At 37.7% G+C, this 14709-nt stretch overlaps 2 protein-coding genes across 4 annotated transcripts; one reads left to right on the top strand and one right to left on the bottom strand.

The window, feature by feature from the left end:
• Positions 1–7154: 7154 nt before the first annotated feature.
• Positions 7155–11703, top strand: LOC116935744. Of its 3 annotated transcripts, none has more exons than XM_045167355.1 (3): positions 7155–8326; positions 9781–10387; positions 11389–11703. In XM_045167355.1, exons 1-3 carry the CDS (start codon positions 7182–7184, stop codon positions 11539–11541), a joined length of 1905 nt encoding a protein of 634 aa, XP_045023290.1. In that variant the 5' UTR covers positions 7155–7181; the 3' UTR covers positions 11542–11703. The 3 variants fall into 3 exon arrangements, with proteins under 3 accessions (XP_045023290.1, XP_045023288.1, XP_045023289.1); XM_045167353.1 differs by having other exon boundaries at positions 9781–11096; XM_045167354.1 differs by having other exon boundaries at positions 9781–11200; positions 11389–11527.
• Positions 11704–13272: 1569 nt separating this feature from the next.
• LOC123467395 (uncharacterized protein K02A2.6-like) lies at positions 13273–14412 on the bottom strand (the record flags this gene model as incomplete). Its single annotated transcript, XM_045167351.1, has 1 exon — positions 13273–14412. A coding segment is annotated over one exon (1140 nt), but the record flags the coding sequence as incomplete, so codon positions are not given.
• Between the last annotated feature and the right edge of the window lie 297 nt (positions 14413–14709).

The following is a 14709-nucleotide window of genomic DNA, read 5'->3' as shown; positions in this document are numbered from 1 at the left end:
TTTTTACTTCTACATGTATACTGCATCAAATATAATTGTATTCAATGTGAATACACTGTTATACCATGAGTTTTTACTTTTATATGTATACTGCATCAAATATACTTGTATTCAATGTGAATACACTGTTATACCATGAGTTTCTACTTCTACATGTAAACAGCATCAAATATACTTGTATTCAATGTGAATACACTGTTATAGTATGAGTTTTTACTTCTATATGTATACTGATTCAAATATACTTGTATTCAATGTGAATTCACTGTTATACCATGAATTTTTACTTCTATATGTATACTGCATCAAATATACTTGTATTCAATGTGAATACACTGTTATACCATGAGTTTATACTTCTACATGTGAACAGAATCAAATATACTTGTATTCAATGTGAATACACTGTTATACCATGAGTTTTTACTTCTATATGTAAACAGAATCAAATATACTTGTATTCAATGTGAATACACTGTTATACCATGAGTTTCTACTTCTATATGTATTCTGCATCAAATATACTTGTATTCAATGTGAATACACTGTTATACCATGAGTTTTTACTTCTATATGTAAACAGAATCAAATATACTTGTATTCAATGTGAATACACTTTTATATCATTAGTTTTTACTTCTATATGTATACTGCATCAAATATATCTGTATTCAATGTGAATACACTGTTATACCATGAGTTTTTACGTCTATATGTAAACAGCATCAAATATACTTGTATTTAATGTGAATACACTGTTATAGTATGAGTTTTTACTTCTATATGTATACTGCATCAAATAAACTTGTATTTAATGGGAATACACTGTTATACAATGAGTTTTTACTTCGATATGTATACTGCATTAAATATTCTTGTAGTCAATGTGAATACACTGTTATACCATGAGTTTTTACTTCTACATGTAAACAGAATCAAATATACTAGTATTCAATGTGAATACACTGTTATACCATGAGTTTATACTTTTACATGTAAACAGAATCAAATATACTTGTATTCAATGTGAATACACTGTTATACCATGAGTTTCTACTTCTATATGTATTCTGCATCAAATATATTTGTATTCAATGTGAATACACTGTTATACCATGACTTTCTTCTTCTATATGTATTCTGCATCAAATATTCTTGTATTCAATGTGAATACACTGTTATACCATGAGTTTTTACTTCTATATGTAAACAGAATCAAATATACTTGTATTCAATGTGAATATACTGTTATACCATGAGTTTATTCTTCTACATGTAAACAGAATCAAATATACTTGTATTCAATGTGAATACACTGTTATACCATGAGTTTATACTTTTACATGTAAACGGAATCAAATATACTTGTATTCAATGTGAATACACTGTTATACCATGAGTTTTTACTTCTATATGTATACTGCATCAAATATAATTGTATTCAATGTGAATACACTATTATACCAGGAGTTTTTACCTCTATAGGTAAACAGCATCAAATATACTTGTATTCAATGTGAATACACTGTTATACCATGAGTTTCTACTTCTATATGTAAACAGGATCAAATATACTTGTATTCAATGTGAATACACTGTTATACCATGAGTTTTTACTTCTATATGTAAACAGAATCAAATATACTTGTTTTCAATGTGAATATACTGTTATACCATGAGTTTCTTCTTCTACATGTAAACAGAATCAAATATACTTGTATTCAATGTGAATACACTGTTATACCATGAGTTTATACTTTTACATGTAAACGGAATCAAATATACTTGTATTCAATGTGAATACACTGTTATACCATGAGTTTTTACTTCTATATATAAACAGCATCAAATATACTGGTATTCAATGTGAATACACTGTTATACCATGAGTTTTTACTTCTATATGTATACTGCATCAAATATACTTGTATTCAATGTGAAAACACTGTTATACCATGTGTTTTTACTTCTTTATGTAAACAGAATGAAATATACTTGTATTCAATGTGAATATACTGTTATACCAAGAGTTTATTCTTCTACATGTAAACAGAATCAAATATACTTGTATTCAATGTGAATACACTGTTATACCATGAGTTTTTACTTCTTTATGTATACTGCATCAAATATACTTGTATTCAATGTGAATACACTGTTATACCAGTAGTTTTTAGTTTTATATGTATAATGCATCAAATATACTTGTATTCAATGTGATTACACTGTTATACCACGAGTTTGTACTTTTATATGTAAACAGCATCAAATATACTTGTATTAAATGTGAATACACTGTTATACCATGAGTTTTTACTTCTATATAAATACTGCATCAAATATACTTGTATTCAATGTGAATACACTGTTATACCATAAGTTTCTTCTTCTACATGTAAACAGCATCACATATACTTGTATTCAATGTGAATACACTGTTATAATATGAGTTTTTACTTCTACATGTATACTGCATCAAATATAATTGTATTCAATGTGAATACACTGTTATACCATGAGTTTTTACTTTTATATGTATACTGCATCAAATATACTTGTATTCAATGTGAATACACTGTTATACCATGAGTTTTTACTTCTATATGTAAACATAATCGAATATACTTGTATTCAATGTAAATACACTGTTATACCATGAGTTTTTACTTCTATATGTATTCTGCATCAAATATACTTGTATTCAATGTGAATACACTATTATACCATGAGTTTTTACTTCTATAGGTAAACAGCATCAAATATACTTGTATTCAATGTGAATTCACTGTTATACCATGAGTTTTTACTTCTATATGTAAACAGCATCAAATATACTTGTATTCAATGTGAATTTACTGTTATACCATGAGTTTTTACTTCTATATGTAAACAGAATCAAATATACTCGTATTCAATGTGAATACACTTTCATATAATGAGTTTTTACTTCTATATGTATACTGCATCAAATATACTTGTATTCAATGTGAATACACTGTTATACCATGAGTTTTTACTTCTATATGTATACTGCATCAAATATATTTGTATTCAATGTGAATACACTGTTATACCATGACTTTCTACTTCTATATGTATTCTGCATCAAATATACTTGTATTCAATGAGAATACACTGTTATACCATGAGTTTTTACTTCTATATGTAAACAGCAACAAATATACTTGTATTCAATTTGAATACACTGTTATACCATGAGTTTTTACTTCTATATGTCAACAGCATCAAATATACTTGTATTCAATGTGAATGCACTGTTATACCATGAGTTTTTACTTCTATATATATTCTGCATCAAATATACTTGTATTCAATGTTAATACACTGTCATACCATAAGTTTTTACTTCTATATGTAAACAGCATCAAATATACTTGTATTCAATGTAAATACTCTGTTATACCATGAGTTTCTACTTCTATATGTAAACAGGATGAATATACTTGTATTCAATGTGAATACACTGTTATACCATGAGTTTCTACTTCTATATGTAAACAGGATGAAATATACTTGTATTTAATTTGAATACACTGTTATACCATAAGTTTTTACTTCTATATGTAAAGAGCATCAAATATACTTGTATTCAATGTGAATACACTGTTATACCATGAGTTTTTACTTCTATATGTATACTGCATCAAATATACTTGTATTCATAAGAATACACTGTTATACCATGAGTTTCTACTTCTATATGTAAACAGGATCAAATATACTTGTATTCAATGTAAATACACTGTTATACCATGAGTTTTTCTTCTAAATGTAAACAGAATCAATTATTCTTGTATTCAATGTGATACACTGTTATACCATGAGTTTTTACTTCTATATGTAAACAGCATCAAACATACTTGTATTCAATGTAAATACACTGTTATACCATGAGTTTCTACTTCTATATGTAAACAGCATCAAATATACTTGTATTCATTATGAATACACTGTTATACCATGAGTTTTTACTTCTATATGTAAACAGCATCAAATATACTTGTATTCAATGTGAATACTCTGTTATACCATGATTTTTTACTTCTATATGTAAACTGCATCAAATATACTTGTATTCAATTTGAATACTCTGTTATACCATGAGTTTTTACTTCTATATGTAAACAGCATAAATATACTTGTATTCAATGTGAATGCACTGTTATACCATGAGTTTTTACTTCTATGTATATTCTGCATCAAATATACTTGTATTCAATGTGAATACAATGTTAAACCAAAAAGTTTTACTTCTATATGTAAACAGCATCAAATATACTTGTATTCAATGTGAATACACTGTCATACCATAAGTTTTTACTTCTATATGTAAACAGCATCAAATATACTTGTATTCAATGTAAATACTCTGTTATACCATTAGTTTCTACTTCTATATGTAAACAGGATGAATATACTTGTATTCAACGTGAATACACTGTTATACCATGAGTTTCTACTTCTATATGTAAACAGGATGAAATATACTTGTATTTAATTTGAATACACTGTTATACCATAAGTTTTTACTTCTATATGTAAAGAGCATCAAATATACTTGTATTCAATGTGAATACACTGTTATACCATGAGTTTTTACTTCTATATGTATACTGCATCAAATATACTTGTATTCATAAGAATACAATGTTATACCATGAGTTTCTACTTCTATATGTAAACAGGATCAAATATACTTGTATTCAATGTAAATACACTGTTATACCATGAGTTTTTCTTCTAAATGTAAACAGAATCAATTATTCTTGTATTCAATGTGATACACTGTTATACCATGAGTTTTTACTTCTATATGTAAACAGCATCAAACATACTTGTATTCAATGTAAATACACTGTTATACCATGAGTTTCTACTTCTATATGTAAACAGCATCAAATATACTTGTATTCATTATGAATACACTGTTATACCATGAGTTTTTACTTCTATATGTAAACAGCATCAAATATACTTGTATTCAATGTGAATACTCTGTTATACCATGATTTTTTACTTCTATATGTAAACTGCATCAAATATACTTGTATTCAATTTGAATACTCTGTTATACCATGAGTTTTTACTTGTATATGTAAACAGCATAAATATACTTGTATTCAATGTGAATGCACTGTTATACCATGAGTTTTTACTTCTATGTATATTCTGCATCAAATATACTTGTATTCAATGTGAATACAATGTTAAACCAAAATGTTTTACTTCTATATGTAAACAGCATCAAATATACTTGTATTCAATGTAAATACTCTGTTATACCATGAGTTTTTACTTCTATATGTATACTGCATCAAATATACTTGTATTCAATGTAAATACACTGTTATACCATGAGTTTTTACTTCTATATGTAAACAGCATCAATTATTCTTGTATTCAATGTGAATACACTGTTATACCAAGAGTTTTTACTTCTATATGTAAACAGCATCAAACATACTTGTATTCAATGTGAATACACTGTTATACCATGAGTTTCTACTTCTATATGTAAAAAGCATCAAATATACTTGTATTCATTATGAATACACTGTTATACCATGAGTTTTTACTTCTATATGTAAACAGCATCAAATATACTTGTATTAAATGTGAATACTCTGTTATAGCATGAGTTTTTACTTCTATATGTAAACTGCATCAAATATACTTGTATAAATGTGAATACACTGTTATACCATGAGTTTTTACTTCTATATGTAAATTGCATCAAATATACTTGTATATATGTGAATACACTGTTATACCATGAGTTTTTACTTCGATATGTATACTGCATCAAATATACTTGTATTCAATATGAATACACTGTTATACCATGAGTTTTTACTTCTATATGTAAACTGCATCAAATATACTTGTATAAATGTGAATACACTGTTATATCATGAGTTTTTACTTCTATATGTAAACTGCATCAAATATACTTGTATATATGTGAATACACTGTTATACCATGAGTTTTTACTTCTATATGTATACTGCATCAAATATACTTGTATTCAATGTGAATTCACTGTTATACCATGAGTTTCTACTTCTATATGTAAACAGGATCAAATATACTTGTATTCAATGTGAATACACTGTTATACCATGAGTTTTTACTTCTAAATGTATACTGCATCACATATACTTGTATTCAATGTGAATACACTGTTATACCATGAGTTTTTACTTCTATATGTAAACAGCATCAAATATACTTGTATTCAATGTGATTACACTGTTGTACCATGAGTTTCTACTTCTATATGTAAACAGCATCAAATATACTTGTATTCAATGTGAATACACTGTTATACCATGAGTTTCTACTTTTATATGTAAACAGCATCAAATATACTTGTATTTAATGTGAATACCCTGTTATACCATGAGTTTTTACTTCTATATGTAAACAGCATCAAATATACTTGTATTCATAAGAATACACTGTTATACCATGAGATTCTACTTCTATATGTAAACAGGATCAAATATACTTGTATTCAATGTGAATACACTGTTATACCATGAGTTTTTATTTCTATATGTAAACAGCATCAATTATTCTTGTATTCAATGTGAATACACTGTTATATCAAGAGTTTTTACTTCTATATGTAAACAGCATCAAACATACTTGTATTCAATGTGAATACACTGTTATACCATGAGTTTCTACTTCTATATGTAAACAGCATCAAATATACTTGTATTCATTATGAATACACTGTTATACCATGAGTTTTTACTTCTATATGTAAACAGCATCAAATATACTTGTATTCAATGTGAATGCACTGTTATACCATGAGTTTTTACTTCTATATGTAAACTGCATCAAATATACTTGTATAAATGTGAATACACTGTTATATCATGAGTTTTTACTTCTATATGTAAACTGCATCAAATATACTTGTATATATGTGAATACACTGTTATACCATGAGTTTTTACTTCTATATGTATACTGCATCAAATATACTTGTATTCAATGTGAATTGCCTACAAGTGGCTCGACCTGGATCCATATAGGTGTTGACCTTGTGTAATACAGCTGATTTTTCAAAGCAGAAACAAATGACAGTCACCTCAGGCCCTCAGGAACTACGCCCCTTCAGACCTTTTTCAGCTTTCAAAGAGAGAACATGTCTTCTTCGTCTAGTTCGTCAAATTCGTCAAGTTCGTCAATCTCTTCTCCCAGCTCGAGTTCAGATTCCGTCTCGAGAAATCAGGACTATCGCAATCGTCTACGCGACCATAGCCGTCGGACCGGAGAGAAAGAGAGGAGGGGCGCAGATCGAGACTGGGACCGTAGAGGCAGGATCCGCGGTCGAAGGGAGACTATCAGCCGCTCTCGTAGTCGCTCACGCAGCTACAACCGCAACCGCAGTGGCTCTCGCAGCCTCAGCCGCTACCGTAACCGTAGCCGATCGTCGAGCCGCAATAGCACCCGTTCAACCGAGCAAGCCAGACCGACGGACCAAATCAGTATTCATACCGACCTCCCTCCGACAGCCATTCAAGATGATGGTGAGTTAATTATCGCCGATGCCATCCCACCACCCCTCGATCAGGAACCACTTCTGCCCAAAAGTTTCCGTCTCGACAAGGCCCGTTCGAAAGAACTCAGGTCTTGGATGACCTCTGCCCAGAAACCGACGGAGGCCAAACAGCTTAGGGAAAATTTTCATCCCTCGTTCGAAAAGCGTTCTTTTGAGTTTAAAGTTCCAGTGCTGGACCCCTCCATGGCACGGAGGCTCAAGGAAGTAAGAGGAGGAGAGGCGAGCAAGGCGGAGGCTAAGGAAAAGGCCCTAGTGGCCTCTCAATTTAAAATATTGGACATCGCCAAGCCTATGCTGTATCTTTGGGGCAGTGCATCGGCCTCTAATGATCCAGTCCTGATCAGCGCGGCAGAGTCGGCGCTTCAGCTGTGGGGCCACGCCTTTCACAGCATAACGATGCAGAGAAGGGAGAACGTGCTGCACCAGACGGACCCCCGTTTCGAGGCCTTATTGTCGGAACCGGGCCGGTTCAAGGCAAGGGATTGCGGCCTGCTCTTCGGCCGCACCTTTCTCCGCAGCATGGTCAGAGACGCATCCGATGACCAGAAATTGAAGTCTCTGGGCCAGCCCGGGGGACGGCCATCTACATCCTCTTCTAGCCGCCACAGCAGACCCAGCGGCAGCTCGCGTGGGGCGAAAAGTGGCAGAACTGGATCCGGCTTCACCCTCCACGGTAACTTCAACAAACGCGGCACCAGACCCGGATCTTCATTCAATCGCGGATCGAGGTTAGTTTCACCTCCTTTATCTCCTGTTGCTATGTCCCCTCCGACGGTCGGTGGCAGAGTCCGCCGGTTTTCCTCCTTTTGGTCGTCGCTAACGTCTGACAGATGGGTGTTGGAAACCGTGTCCTTGGGGGTAAAAATCCCATTTTTAGAGGTGCCGTACCAGAATCGGCCGGGTGGCAACATGCACTTTAATGCCGAGATGAAGGAAATCGGTAACACTGAAGTCGCATCGCTTCTAGCTAAAGGGGCTATTGAACAGGTTCCACTAGGGGATTTATGTTTCGTGAGTGGCATATTTGTTATCCCCAAGAGTTCCGGAGGGTTTAGGCCGATTATAAATTTAAAGGGTTTAAATAGATTTGTCGAGCATATTCATTTCAAAATGGAGGGCGTCAATGTAATGAAGGGAATGGTGAGGAAGGGCGACTTTTTTACAAAAATCGACTTACAAGATGCATACCTCACCATTCCCATTCACCCGGAACATAAAAAATTCCTGCAATTTTTATGGGAAGGGTCCCTTTTTCAGTTCTCTTCCCTCTGTTTTGGGCTCGCATCCGCCCCCTGGACCTTCACTAAAATTCTTAAACCTTTGGTGGCCTTCCTAAGGAAAAGGGGGATAAGAATAGTGGTCTATTTGGACGATTTTCTCATTTTGAACCAGTCCAAAGAAGGGGCAGAGCGTGATTTTAAGTTTGCGGTAGATTTGTTGATCAAATGCGGGTTTTTAATCAACTGGGAAAAGTCGTTGGGCGTGGCCGCTCAAGAGAGAGAGTTTTTGGGTCTTATTGTAAATTCGACATCCTTATCGCTCTCCCTTTTGCCCCGCAAGACCCAACAGATTATTGAAATTTGTCGCAAGGCTCGGGTCTCGAAAACGGTTTCTCTAAGAGAAGTGTCTAAAATTCTGGGTAATCTGGCCTGGGCGATTCAAGCGATTCCCTTTGCACAGGGCCATTACCGGTGCATCCAACGGCAGTTCTTGAGAGAATCGGCCCAGGCCGGCGGAGATCTGTCAACCCTAATTTCTCTGGACAGGGAATCTAATTTGGATCTCGACTGGTGGGCAACCAATGTTGAGACGGCCAATGGTAGGCCGCTTTCGACTCAAGAGCCGGACCTCATAATTTTTTCCGACGCCTCCCTCTCAGGGTGGGGCGCGACCTTAAACGACGCGTCGGCAAAAGGGCCATGGACGGGCCGGGACCGGTCTCGCCATATCAATGAGTTGGAGCTGCTTGCAGCCTTATACGCATTGAGATCATTTACTAGCCAGGCCTCTCGGGTTGCAGTGCGGTTGATGTTGGATAACATCACGGCGGTTCACTATGTGAACAAGTCAGGCGGATCCAGATCGGAAGGCCTGTGCCGGATTAGCGCGGAGATCGTAGCGTGGTGTGAATCGCGGTCGATCAATATTAATGCCGTTTACCTTCCCGGTGCCCAAAATATAGTTGCAGATCGCCTGTCAAGGGCCCCGCCGGACTCAAGCGACTGGATGCTGAATCCAGCCGTATTCAGTCACCTAAGAGCTCGTTGGAGCCTACAGGTGGACCTATTTGCCTCGTTATGGAACAGGCAGATGGACCGATTCGTGAGCTGGGGCTCTCATCCGGGCGCGTTAGCAGTAGACGCCTTCAGCATCGGCTGGAAGGATATAGACGCATACGCATTCCCGCCATTTTGTCTGATTCAGAAATGTCTGACCAAGATATGGAGGGAGCAGGCGGAGCTGACGCTCGTGACCCCGTATTGGCCGGCCCAGCCTTGGTTCCCGTCGCTGCTGGAGCTGACGTGCGAGCCAGCGTTGATTCTTCCGAGAAGGGAGCTTTTGTTGGGCCCGACGGGCCAACAGCACCCACTGGCGCAATCGATCCTACTAATCGCCTGGCGGTTGTCAGGAATCAAATGGAAAGCGGCGGCTTTTCGGACCAAGTGGTCAACCTTCTCCTGGGTGGAGTGCGCAACTCCACATCAGCTGCTTACCAATCCGCTTGGAACGGTTGGCACAGTTGGTGTGTTCGGCAGGGAGCGGATCCCATGTCTCCACCTTTAGAGAAGGTACTTGAATTTTTATCGTGGCTGGTGGGCGAGGGAAAGGCATATAGGACAGTTAACGTCGCCCGCTCTATGCTTTCCTCTACCTTGGGTAAGATCGACGGCGTCGACATCGGTAAACACCCACTCGTGGTAAAATTAATGAAAGGGGCCTACAACAAGATGCCACCGGCCCCAAAGTATGCAGGCTTTTGGGATGTAAACTTAGTAATAAATTATATTATCTCCTTGGGCCCTAATGATGGACTTTCGTTGGCCGCCTTATCGTCTAAGTTGGCAGTTTTGTTGGCACTCTCATCGCTATGCAGGGTCTCGGAACTGGCCAACATCGTCAAAGATTCCATTGTGATTGACGACGAACAAGCCAAGTTTTCCCTGTCGGCGCCTAGGAAATCTCAACGGGCGTCCCCTCTCCAAGTGATCACCCTGAAAAAATTGCACCCCGTTTCCTTAGCATGCCCGGTGGAGACTTTGAAACAGTATATTTCCGTCTCGGAGCAGTTCCGTGTAAGGGCAAAAGCTAGATTGCTACTGCTGGGTCTCCGCCCGCCTCGAAGTTCAGTGAGCGGTTCAACGGTGGCACGTTGGATCAAGTCAATCTTGGCGGAGGCAGGAGTAGACACGACCATTTACTCGGCCCACTCTACGCGTGGAGCTTCGGCTTCCAACGCGGCAAATCGAGGTGTACCAACGGACGCTATCTTGTCAGCAGGTTGTTGGAAGTCGGAATCCACATTTACCCGTTTTTACCGTGGCCCGACTGCGGGTGCATCGGTAGCAAGCGCATTGCACATGGGTCGTTAGACCATCATTTCAGTATGCTTTAAAGTCACCTATATGGATCCAGGTCGAGCCACTTGTAGGCAATTAGCTAATTGCTCGATGTCGCTAACTAGCGACAGAAGGGCAATTGTGATTGCCGATCAAGTGGCGAGACCTGGATCCATATGATTAATTCCCACCCGCCAACCCGGTTCTAATTTCTTTCCTTTTAAACATGCCAGTTACAGGAAAGGAAGCAATGGAGCCAGCGGAAGTCAATCGAAGTAATGATGTTCCGAAACTTTCCCATTTTTTGTTGTTGGCGGAATCCCGGCAGAAGATTAAGCAATTTTTTGTTATGGTTATCTGTTTATTTGAAATCCTCATTGGTCTGAAGGGGCGTAGTTCCTGAGGGCCTGAGGTGACTGTCATTTGTTTCTGCTTTGAAAAATCAGCTGTATTACACAAGGTCAACACCTATATGGATCCAGGTCTCGCCACTTGATCGGCAATCACAATTGCCCTTCTGTCGCTAGTTAGCGACATCGAGCAATTAGCTAATTCACTGTTATACCATGAGTTTCTACTTCTATATGTAAACAGGATCAAATATACTTGTATTCAATGTGAATACACTGTTATACCATGAGTTTTTACTTCTAAATGTATACTGCATCACATATACTTGTATTCAATGTGAATACACTGTTATACCATGAGTTTTTACTTCTATATGTAAACAGCATCAAATATACTTGTATTCAATGTGATTACACTGTTGTACCATGAGTTTCTACTTCTATATGTAAACAGCATCAAATATACTTGTATTCAATGTGAATACACTGTTATACCATGAGTTTCTACTTTTATATGTAAACAGCATCAAATATACTTGTATTTAATGTGAATACCCTGTTATACCATGAGTTTTTACTTCTATATGTAAACAGCATCAAATATACTTGTATTCAATGTGAATACACTGTTATACCATGAGTTTTTACTTCTATATGTATACTTCATCAAATATACTTGAATTCAATGTGAATACACTGTTATACCATGAGTTTCTACTTCTATATGTAAACAGGATCAAATATACTGGTATTCAATGTGAATACATTGTTATACCATGAGTTTTTACTTCTATATTTGTTGTAGTTACAAGTGTCTGAGTCTCTCTGGGTGTATTCCGTGAGCCTAGGCCTGGGTCTCCCCTCCATGGAGGATGATCAGCCACCTAGTGGTGATCATTACAACATCTCCCCCTTTGACATAACCCACAAACGATAAACAAGAAATAAGCAAGAACCGAAATGAACAATGTTGAAATGATATGAACAATGACGAAATGACCTGAACAATGACGAAATGAGAGAAAGACGTGACATGAATAAATGACAAAAGAGTGATGATGTTAGGAAACTTGTGGAGGATAATGTTAAGACAAAACACCGAGCTGAACAGAATAGAACGCGAAGAATAAGAGGATAGGATCAGTCTAGCAAGCGTTACTTGAACGCACTTAAACCAGAAAACATAAACGAAATACATGGAACTATGGAGGCGGCTTGACATAACGACGTCCAGAGCGAGTAACACCAATGGCCGGAACAGGAACCGATTGCGATGGCGGAACAGATGCCATCGGCAACCAAACACTACGATCAGCTACCGGAGTTTTGGATTTTAAACTCCGAACAGGACGGGCAGGCGACAGACTAGGATCAGGACATGAAGACACGCTCTGAGCAGCCAAGGGCAAACGTGGCGCAGAACCAATGGGCGAAGCCACAGTTTGTTGACGTTGCGCCACCGACGACAAGCCAGCCCTGCCGCATGATCCGGATGAGTTAACATTCGTCGGAGCAGGAATCTGTCTGGATAATGAAGTCAGAGCCAAGGTCGGAAGACCAGGAACCGGTCTAGACACTGGAACTGTAGCAGGGGGCATGGCAACAACTGGATGTCGATGAAAACAAGGCCTCACCGGATTTCATTTAGAATCACAAACCGAAATATTAAATGCCCAGCGTGTGCGTCGAAACAGACGGCCATCATTTAAACGCACAACGAACGAGTTTGGTTCGGGGCAAACTACACTCACAACACCTGGCAACCACCTATTTTTTAACCAGGGCCCGAACAGGTTGACCAACAGACAATGCGGAGGACCGAATATCAACCGAACGGGGTTGGGTAAATGCCGCTCTCTGTTGACGACGCCCCAGCTCATCCCGAACCACCGACGCAGGAATCAATGTAGACTTGAGCGACGATGAAACAAATGGTAAAGATCCCCGAAGATTGCGACCTTGAAGTAAAACTGAAGGGGCCGGTAATGAGCTGGACACAGGGGTGGAGCGGATTGCAGCCAGTGCCTCCCATAGCGATTTTCCATCCGCAAACATTTTCAGAAGTACACTTTTCACTGTCTGAACGTGACGTTCAACGAGCCCATTAGACTGGGCATACTCCGGGCTGGATGTCACCTGGGTAACATTTATTTTCTTGCAGTACTCCCGGAACTCGGCACTTGCAAATTGGGTCCCATTGTCTGATTCCAACTCTTCCGGGCACCCAAAATCGGAGAAAAACCTGGACATTTCTTCAATTAATACCGCTGACGTCAAGGATTTTAGCGGAACAACGCACGGCCATTTGCTATATGAATCCACCAGAAGAAGATAGTTGACACTGTCAAAATGAAATATGTCCGCCGAAAACATTTGAAAGGCGTAATCTGGGAGACGAACCGGATATAGCGGCTGTTTAGGATTGCGACACCTGTTTTCTTGACACACCACACAACTTGCCACCATGTTCTTCACCTGATCTTCCCAGCCTGGCCAATATACTGCTGACTTTGCGCGTAGAACCGATTTTGTTTCACCAAAATGACCGTCATGGATCCCTTCCATTGTTTCACGACGAAGAGACATTGGGACCACTAAGCGATTACCGCACAATAGCACTCCCTCCACAGCCGACAACTCATTCCGGACGGACCAAAACTGTTTCACCGGAGGTGGACACTGGCTACGTTTTTCAGGCCAGCCCTTCCTAATGACTGTCTTTAAAAGTTGTAGAGTAGGATCCGATGACGTGGCGTCTGCGTATCTCTGTCGGGTTGATCCTGAAGACAAGACGCTATGAAGCACATGGTGAACCTGATCTTCACTATCTTGCGTGACATCATCGACGAACAAGCGTGGGATGGGTGCTCTGCTCAGAGTGTCAGCAATGAACAGGTCTTTACCGGGCTTATATATCAACCATATTATGCATCAAGTATACTTGTATTCAATGTGAATACACTGTTATACCATAATTTTTTACTTCTATATGTAAACAGCCTCAAATATACTTGTATTCAATGTGAATACACTGTTATACCATGAGTTTTTACTTCTATATGTAAACAGCATCAAATATACTTGTATTCAATGTGAATACACTGTTATACAATGAGTTTTTACTTCTATATGTAAACAGCATCAAACATACTTGTATTCAATGTGAATACAATGTTATACCATGAGTTTCTACTTCTATATGTA

The sequence above is a fragment of the Daphnia magna genome, unplaced genomic scaffold (genome assembly GCF_020631705.1).
Source record: "Daphnia magna isolate NIES unplaced genomic scaffold, ASM2063170v1.1 Dm_contigs184, whole genome shotgun sequence".
In the NCBI taxonomy this organism is placed as follows: Eukaryota; Metazoa; Arthropoda; class Branchiopoda; order Diplostraca; family Daphniidae; genus Daphnia; species Daphnia magna.
The sequence above is the reverse complement of the archived record's forward strand: the minus strand, read 5'-3'. Positions and strand labels throughout refer to the sequence as shown.

Coding starts and splice junctions, on each gene's coding strand:
- LOC116935744 (XM_045167353.1), top strand. CDS start 7,182: ATGTCTTCTTCGTCTAGTTCGTCAAATTCGTCAAGTTCGTCAATCTCT. Junction 8,327..9,780: donor TCATTCAATCGCGGATCGAG/GTTAGTTTCACC, acceptor CCCAAAATATAG/TTGCAGATCGCCTGTCAAGG. Junction 11,097..11,388: donor GGACGCTATCTTGTCAGCAG/GTTGTTGGAAGT, acceptor TAAACATGCCAG/TTACAGGAAAGGAAGCAATG.